Genomic DNA, 9936 nt, shown 5'->3' with positions numbered 1-9936 from the left:
TGGGCAGGAGAGGCGCAGGACAATCGGGTCCAGCTGCGGGTCCCCTCTCCAGTCCGCTCTCTCCCCACGGGAATCGCTTTCTTAAGTTAGGGAATTTTTCTTCTATAATTTTGTTGAAGATATTTAATGGCCTTCTAAGTTGGAAATCTTTATTCTCTTCTATACCTATTATCCTTAGGTTTCATCTTCTCATTGTATCCTTGATTTCCTGGATGTTTTGGGTTAGGAGCATTTTGATTTTTGTACTTTCTTTGACTGTTTTGTCAATGTTTTCTATGGTATCTTCTACACCTCTTCTATCTCCTGTATACTGTTGGTGATGCTTGCATCTATGACTCTTGATCTTTTCCTAGGTTTTCTAACTTCAGTGTCGTCTCCCTTTGTGATTTCTTTTATAGATCTTGGATGGTTTTGTTCATTCCCTTCACCTGTTTGATTGTGTTTTCCTGTAATTATTTAAGGGATTTGTGTTTCCTAAGAGCTTCTAGCTGTTTACCTGTGTTCTCCTGTATTTCTTTAAGGGAGTTATTTATGTCCTTGTTCAAGTTCTCTATCATCATCCTGACTTGTGATTTTAAATCTGAATCTTGCTTTTCTGATGTATTGAGGTATCCAGGACTTGCTGTGGTGGGAGAACTGGGTTGTGCTGATGCCAAATAGCCTTGGGTTTTGTTGCTTAGGTTCTTGTGCTTGCCTCTTGCCATTGGTTATCTCCGTTGTATTGGTCTTGCTGTCTGACTGGAGTTTGTCCCTTCTTCGGGCCTGTGAGCCTGTGATCTTATGTATGTCAGAACTCCTAGGGAGACCAGCTCTCTCATGGGTCGAATTTGTATATGAAGGTCTGTGGGACAACCTTAGGTTTGGAGCAAAGATGGAAACAGGAAGGATCCAGCTGCTCTGCTATTCCTGTGCCCTGTGTGTTCCTGGCAGGTCTTGCTTTGGACAGTTGTTGGAGTGAAAGTGGTGATATTACCTCTGAGATTAGGAGTGAGCACTCCTCTGGTACCAGATCTCTCCTGGCAGGATGTGTCATGATGTCTATTTTTATTGTTGACAAATACAGAGTGAGACCTGTATGCTGCCATGTCCACACACCTGCCCACTGCCTTGCCACACAGGAGGGCTGTGCACACCTAGAGGTCCCATTGCTGCCATACCATCCACTGCAGCCAGCGTTGGTCACCCAGAGACCCACCAGCTGTGTGCCCAGCCTACAGTAGGACCCATCAAAATGTATGTGGTGGACAGAACATAGAGAAAGAGAGGCAGAGTACCTCAAGCATTATGAGGAGAGATGAAACTGGAGATTCAAGGGTGAAGAGGATTAGCCTGTTGTGAGTGGAGTCACCTGGGACTATGGTGAGATCTCAACCCAAACTGCTACTGAGGCTCATGTCTGGTTCCTGGCTCAGCAGCAGGCTGGGAAATTGTCCATGGCTCATATTACCATCGAGAACATGGGGATGCCGGTGATCTGGGACAATGTGATTGTACAAGGGCTGTGCAGAACTGACCCCACCCCTCGTTGCTATGGTACTCTGGAGAGGTGGTACCACCTCTCACATATAGTACCACTCAGAAGAGCAGGAAGTTCACATTACCCAGGCAGCACATTGGAGCTGTTCTTAGTGGTGGTGGTGGTGTGGGTAAACCAATACAAGGATGTGAATGTGTGAAAGCTGACCCCATCACTTGTTTCCCATTGAGTGGCACAACAGAGGTGATGCCCTCCTATTCTCACCTCTCACTTGCTACAGAGCTGTTCCCTGGGTAGGTATGAGAGCAGGCAGTAGCGCTCAGAACAGAGTTCCCTGAACCTACCTGGGCAACACAGTGGAGCCTTGACAACAAAGGCAAGAGTGAGCCAGACTCAAAGGTGTGAGGGCTTAAGAGGTGGCTCAGACCTTAGCAGGCTGCAGCACATCACAGAATGGCCCCAGGGCCTCATTTGGGCAGCACAGTGGAGCTGGCTTTAGAGGTGTTGGTGTGAGTGAGCCTGCTCCAAGGAAGGGCATGAGCAAATGCTGCCTTCTACTGATGGTGACATTGGATGGTCTAGACGTAGTAGTGCTGGAAAGCTCCCTTGGTTGTGCAGATAAGGGAGACTCAGCATACTGATCAGCTCAGCTAGTACCCAGGCCTAGATCCATGGTTCTTCATTTTTGGTCTTCCCCAAAATATACTATTAGTGTCTTTTCGAAATAGTACTAGGCAGGACAGAGCACTGGACTAAAGCCAAGGTATGATAATCCCTGGCCTTATAATCTTATCAGTTATATTTAAATAAGTGTTGGTCTCTTACTCTGTAACTGTCTTAATATTTCTGCTGATAAGTACTGGTTTTCTTCCTCTCTGGCTCAAGGACCTCTCACTGGCCAGGAGACAGGTTTCAAACTTATTAACTCTTTGAGAACCAGAGAGAAAAGAAAACAAAAGAAATAAAATCCTCTAAACAGGCAAATATGCACAGACACAGACACAGACACCCACTCGTACACCCATAAATTTTGGTTGGGCCCAGCTACCAGTCTCAATGAACTCCACAAGTATTTGTACATGTTATATATATATATATATATATATATATATATATATATATATATACATGTACCTACACACATACGTATAGACAAAGAGATAGAAGATATATAGATGATAGATAGATAGATAGATAGATAGATAGGGTAGATATGGGGCTGAGCCCCAAATAACACATATATACATTTGGATGGATGAATCCATTCATGCATGGATGGATAGAGAAAATGCCCCCAAGCTACCATTTTATTTTTATTTTTACCCTTTTTATAGAAAAAAGTTTTAGAAAATTTCCTCATAGATAAAAAGTTACACAAAAAGGGAGTTACTGAAGGATATTAATAGTAAGTTCAAAGCAGTGTTTCATTCTATAAACTCATTATAATTTCAAAATGACAGTTTCACATGGCCTCATTTCATCATAGTGCACACCTGTGGTCTTTATCCTTGGACCTAACCTAGAATGAAAGGTTTTTCTTGATCACAAATTTGTCCTAAGCATATTTGTCATTTTATTATAGTTATGAAAGTTCACTGCATTCATTATTATGCAGCCTTTACTTTCTATTTTGTGAGGAATGGGGACATTCTATTGTACATTTTCCCTTCTTTCTGGCAAAACAACTAAAACCATTTCTTCCAAAAATCATATCAGGAACTCTATAAAATAATTAATTATTCTAAACAATATTAACCCATAAAGGTTCGTATTTATGTTGAATTGCAAGAAATTTGTTTATTAGGGTGAATTCTTAGGCTTTGAAACAGGGACAGGAAAGTCATATCAGCTGCAGGAAGCAATTCTTAGATGAAATCTCTTGATAATTTGCCACTCAGAGCTCATCTATCGCAGACCATGCTAAAATGGTGGGCCATCTCCAGTCACTTGCTAGCCTTAGTCTCTCCTAGATGGCTCTTGACAATCTTTATCATCTATGAACTATTGGGATGTACAATGAGGCCAGTCTTGATTATGCAAAGCTATAGGATCTCCCTGACACAGGAGATGATGAGAACATGAGACACAGAAGGAGTACTGCTGTGTGCCCAATGTTAACATTGTCACAACAGCTAGAGATATCAAAGCAGAGCAATGATTCATAGCAATGAGCATTTGCAAGAGATGTGTTGACAGAGAGATATACTAAATGGACACACTCTGACCGACTACACCTTCCACAATGAGATTTTTTTATGTTCTGGTTTTTGTTTTGGTTGGCTTATTTTTTTGCTTCTTTGTATGTGTGGCGTTTTTGATCCTTGTGGGTGTTACAAAGGTGGAGCACAGATACAAGGCAATGAATAAATGAGCTGGGCTAGGGTGCATGATGTGTAATTCACAAAGAGTCAACTAAAAAGTTTTAAAAATACACAAACAAGCATCCCTGGCATGGTTTGCTCCAGGGTTTTGAAATTTGTCTTACATGCAGATGCAAAGCAACCTATTGGATACTGTGTGCCATATTATGGCTGTTAAGACACAAAACACCAAAACAGAAATCATTTAACTACAGGAACTGATAGAGAGGACAGAAAACTTCTTTCCTCTGGGTGTTCTGCCCATGCACTGAATTCTTAAGTGCAGCTGGACGAGGAACTGTGGATAAGTGACCCAGGTCCTCTGAACGAGAAACAGCTGCTCTTAAACACTGAGTTAGCTCTTCAATCCAGTAGTACTATATTTGTTTTCTGTTGACACAAGTTTTAATCATTAAACTCTATATATGCCTCCATAAAATGAGCTTGTAGGCAAATATATGGAGCATTTTCTTGAGTTTATACTGATGTGGGAGAACATAGCTCACAGCTCACCTCTGGTTTGATGCTCCTGAGTGATATAAGAAATCAGGCTCAGTGCGCGATGGAGAAAAAGCCAGGATGAAGCATTCATCCATTGCTTCAGCTTCAATTTCTGCCATATTTGAGTTCCTTCCCTGATTTCTCTCAATGATGGCCTTTTATCTACAAGTGTAAGATAATACAAGCCCTTTCTCTCTGGAGGCTCTTATGGTCATGGTGTTTTATCACATCAACAGAACCCTATAGGACAAGGCCTCAAGCACTTTATAAAAGTGTCTTACCAATAGTTCAGTCCAGAGATTCTTCTTCATATTCATACAAACCACTCACAACTGATTGGTTCTGGTGTAACCAGACCATTAAAAATAGTTTTCTTACTTTATATGACCCAGCACAGGGGAAGGCCAGGGCCAAGAAGTGGGAGTCGGTGGGTAGGAGAGCAGAGGTGGGGGAAGGGTATAGGGAACTTTCGGGATAGCATTTGAAATGTAAATAAAGAAAATAATAAAAAAAAATAGTTTTCTTTAAGTCAGATTGATAGGGTTGATAGAAATGAAAGAATGTAAAGATCTCGGATAATTCTTGCTCATTTACTGTATTCTAGAACACTTACACAAAAGTCTAACCATTCCCATCTACTCTTCTCAATTTCATACCTATATACATCCTTGTAAATCATATTTTAATATAATTTATATATTACATATTTAAATTTTTAATTTTATTTAAAAAGATAATATCCATTTATACCTCCACCTCCATACAATCAAATGAATCCACTGATCTTTTATCCAGAAGTAAATAAAAAGTCCTATTGACAATTACAATTGCCTTTGCTATTCTCAAATATAAATGCATATAAAATTGCCTGATATCTATGTTATTCTTCTTACAACATTTATGGTATTAAGGAGACAAAGTGAAAAAAAATAAAAATATTTGACACACATAAATATGTCTGCAAAATAGAAAGAAGAAATATTTCTTTAAAATCACTGGTAAATGTAGCTAGTCCCATGTGTATAGGTCCTTATTTATAATTGATCTGCTCATTTTCAAATTTCATATCTCACTTTTCCACAGATATTTATAAGTTTGGCCCAAGATGGATAAGGAAAACCTGAATTGCTAGAAAGTCTAAGCAACTAGCAGATCTGCCTGACTTGAATTCTTACACATTTATCATGGTGTAAATGAAAATATAAAGTCATCATGACATGCCCTGAGAGGTATCCTACATTATAAATGTGTTCTACCTTCTCCACCATATAGTAACAGTGTGAACAGGATAAATCACACCTGCTAGTTCCGGAGCACAGTCCTGTAGCTCCAGATTCAGAGACAAGTGGAGTCCAGAGTTATGCACTATCACTGGGCATGGTAGATTACTCCTGTAGTCCCTATGAGGGTAGTTTGTCAGGAAAATGGCTTGATCACAGGAGTTCAAAGCCAAAAGAGGAAGCACAGAAAGACCTTATTGAAAGAGATTTAGAGAGAAAAACAATGCAAGAAAGTATGGAATGCTGCTTGAAATAACTAAATGCTAAAAAGTGGTAATATAGGAAGAAGGAATGAGATATTTCCTTCTTAATAACAGAGACCACTACACCAACAGAGAATAAGTTCATGGAGATGAGAAGTGAGTATTTTACTAGTGGGTACAAAAAGCTAATGGTCAGCTTTTGCTCCTTCATTTCTAGACCTATGAATAGTTCAAAAAGGAGAGGCAGTACCACAGAGTAGATGCTGTAGTAAATGTCAAAGGACATTTATCTAGCTCAGAGAAGTACTGAAATCTATATGATGCCATAACTGATTCTCCAAAATACCAAGCCACCTGACTCAGTGGTTGTGAAAAATATCTGAAGTTTGATGTGATTCTCCTTCCTTTATCTACTGACTCCTGAATTACAGCCTGGAACTGTACAGTAGTAGAAATTGAACACAGGGCAACATACATGCTGAGCATTCTTTCAACTGAGCTACACATTCAGGACAAAGAACCAGATTTTTTAATTGCATCCCCTATGCTTCAGTATCCTCACCAATGGTTGAAAAAAGTTTACGAGGGTAAAGGAAAAGGGTCTTTCCAGTGCTTTTATTTTCCCTGAAGCATCTGTTGTGCTTCAGCCTCTGAGAAACCATAACTCTTGTGGAATATGGAGTTAGGCAAGAGACAGAAGAGCTAGGTATGTGAGAGAAGCCCAGCATAGGTTCAAGATGATGAATCTCTGGGAAGGCTTCTTTTAAAATACAGAATAGTGCTTGTCTTGGGGTGGGTGAAACAAGAAGCCAACCCTAAATGTACCTTCTAAAGAGATAGGCATTTCTTGGTTTAGTCAATCACATTTCCTTGTGTAGTTACACTTAGGAATTCAGCAGAGGGCACTAGAAAGGGAGAAAAAGTGGTTTTAAGACCTGACAGATGGATGCCCCTTGGTTTTGCAAACTTTATATACCCCATACAGGGGAATGCCAGGGCCAAGAAGTGGGATTGGGTGGGCAGGGAAGCAGGGTGGGGGAGGGTATAAGGGACATTGGGGATAGCATTTGAGAAATGTAAATGAAGAAAATATCTAATAAAATAGGTTAGAAAGAAAGAAAGAAAGAAAGAAAGAAAGAAAGAAAGAAAGAAAGAAAAGACCTGACAGAAAGGCTGACTTGCTTTCTTGCTTTGTGTCTAAATAACCACCAGATGGCAGACAGAATCCACTAAGTTACTTTACCTCTACATGTGAAACAAATTAAAGCACCCTGAGGCTTTAGTTTTTGTGTCTTTGATGTCTCCATCTCCTACTAGATTCAAGATTGGAAACCATCTGCTTCTATACACATGGGTTCCCTTTATTAAAGTACCCTGATTACAGGCAAAGGAAAGGGGACTCCTTTAATGCACCTATCTTAGAAAGAAAGAAAGAAAGAAAGAAAGAAAGAAAGAAAGAAAGAAAGAAAGAAAGAAAGAAAGAAAGAACAAAAACAACGAACAAAATTTATACATAGTTATTCCACTCATGGTCATGTACCCAAAAGACACAATAGCCTATCATAGACACCTGTTCATCCATGTTTATTGTGGCTGTATTCACAATAGAAAGTAAATTAATTCACACTACACGTATGTAACAATTAATCAAAAACCTTAAAAAGACACCATGGATTTGGAAAAAAAAAAACAGGAGTATATGGAAATTTTGGAAAATGAAAAAGGAGGAAGTAAATGATGTGATTATGTTAAAATCTCAAAAAAAGATAGAGAAGAAAAAAATGGGGCATAGTACTAAACAAAGAATTCTCTACTGAGCATTTTCGAATGGCTGAGAAGCACCTGAAAAAAATGTTCAACATCCTTAATCATCAGGGAACTGCAAATCAAAACAACCTTGAGATTCCATCTCATACCAGTCAGAATGGCGAAGATCAAAAATTCAGGGGACAGCAGATGCTGGTGAGGATGTGGAGAAAGAGGAACACTCCTCCATTAATGGTGGGATTGCAAGCTTGTACAACCACTCTGGAAATCTGTCTGACAGCTCCTCAGAAAACTTGTTCCACTATGTTCATAGCAGCCTTATTTATAATAGTCAGAAGCTGGAAAGAACCCAGATGTCCTTCAACAGAGGAATGAATACAAAACCATTCTTTGACTTGTCATTTTGGAGGACCAATGAATTTTAGAGCTTCTTAAGAGATCATAGATAATGAGTTCCTTACAGTAATACCATCACTCTTCCTACAACCAACGTCACCTGAAAATCCTAACCCAGTGAGTCTGAGGCCTTCCCAATTGCTGTATATATAGACTCCATGTTCTAAGTTTTCATACCCTCTGAATATTCTAGACCTCTTTGACTTTTACTTCTTTTCCCATATTCAGGGAACAGAGAAGTACTGTTTCAGATTAATAATGTTCTTGTCACAGCATAAGGTAAAACAAAAGTGGAATGGGACTAAGGTGGGACAAAAAGCATCCCACAGCCCCCTCCTCATATTGCCTTTATCTCAATGTCTTCAGGAAGTGAAGCCAAATTGGCTCTTGTATCACTGATATGACAAGAGTCCTCACTCAGGGCTCTCTGCAGACGAGAAGACAGGGAATGAATCAGTCTTTCTTGAAAGTCCTGGCCCATGAAAACATAGAGAATTGGATTGAGGCAGCTATTGAAAAAGGCCAATGAGCTGGTTGGATTAACCAACCTGCCAAGAATTTTATAACTACCACTAAACAGCATCTCTTTGAGCCAGACTGTGCCTAAAAGGGCAACCAATTGAAAAGGAAACCAACAGATAAAGAAGGAAACCACAACTGCTGTAAGAACTCGTAAAGGACAGCTGGAATTAACAATGGCTTTTTTGTGGATCTTGGTAGTGATGAGTCCATAGCAGATGGCAACAATGGACATGGGCATGCTGAAGCCAATAATGAACCTGATGATCCCTCTAGTTGTTACAAAAGTGATAGCTGTGTTCAACCTTTCCTCAACAGAGTTGCCCCAGGATACAAAACTAAATATACAGTGCACATCCCCTCTAGGATCTCTAACTGTAGTCAAGAAGAGGAAAAGGGGCAAAGTGAGAATCAGAGCAAAAATCCAGGGCCCAACAACCACCTTCCTAGCCAGGCTCACAGTGCGGTGGTTCTGAGCCCAGACTGGATGCAGGACACAAATACAGCGGTCCAAGGCAATGACAGCAATCAAGAAGACACTTCCAAACAGGTTTACATCTACCGCAATGTGAACTAATTTACACAGGAACCAGCCAAAAGGCCATTTTTCTTTCATAGCCATTGAGATGAGAAGAAATGGTAGAGTCACTGTGAAAGAGAAGTCAGCCAATGCTAGATTAAGATAACAGATAGTTGTGACAGTGTGTGCCATCTGGAATCCAGCTACCCAGATCACTAGCCCATTGCCCAACACACCGAGGAAAAAAGTGATGGAGACAACCACCATTGAGAAGATCAACAGAACCCTGGAGATGGTAGAATCATATACCACCACATCTGTTCCATTCAGAGGGATAGAGTAATTGGTTTCCATTTTAACTGCACCTGAAAAAAAGTAAACAATAACAATTTCTCAGATGTGTCTCCCTCTGACATGACCCCTTTTTGAAAGTTCACCACCAGAGGAAAACCATTTTACCAGTAATGTTCCAAAACTAGCTTTTTACTGGATGCCTTTCTTGGATAGCATAGCTCTCCATATTCCGCTTATTCCTAAAACAATTAAAGATTTTCAGACTGATTATCAAAAATATAATAAGCCTTCATGTCCCTGCAGTGACAATGAACTGAGTGTGAAAAGGCAGCAAAACGTGGGTGACAGGAATTTAACAAATCAATGAAAGTGGTGGAATCAGTAGACTATCCTTTGGTGAAGGCTTTTCATCAGTTCTCATGTTCACAAGAGAAATAATTCAGAGGAAAGATGACAAAAGATTAATCAAAAAAAATTTTAGCAAAGCAATGAACTATAAACTCCAGAGAGAGAAGAAAAGACACAGACAGACAGACAGACAAAGAGATATTCAGTAGCATGACCCAAAGAATAAATAACAGACCATCATATGCTGTACTCTAGGTTTTGAAGACAGTTT

The 9936-nt window shown here is 39.8% G+C and overlaps 1 protein-coding gene across 1 annotated transcript; it reads right to left on the bottom strand.

Moving 5' to 3' along the window:
- Positions 1–8173: 8173 nt before the first annotated feature.
- Positions 8174–9382, bottom strand: LOC110338342 (formyl peptide receptor-related sequence 1). The gene has a single exon (XM_021221669.1). It carries the CDS (start codon positions 9375–9377, stop codon positions 8322–8324), a length of 1056 nt encoding a protein of 351 aa, XP_021077328.1. The 5' UTR covers positions 9378–9382; the 3' UTR covers positions 8174–8321.
- Between the last annotated feature and the right edge of the window lie 554 nt (positions 9383–9936).

This window comes from Mus pahari, chromosome 21 (assembly GCF_900095145.1).
Source record: "Mus pahari chromosome 21, PAHARI_EIJ_v1.1, whole genome shotgun sequence".
NCBI lineage: Eukaryota > Metazoa > Chordata > Mammalia > Rodentia > Muridae > Mus > Mus pahari.
This window is presented reverse-complemented; position numbering and strand designations above follow the sequence as displayed.

What these genes read in the sequence shown, in the direction of transcription:
- LOC110338342 (XM_021221669.1), bottom strand. Translation starts at nt 9,377, where the DNA reads ATGGAAACCAATTACTCTATCCCTCTGAATGGAACAGATGTGGTGGTA.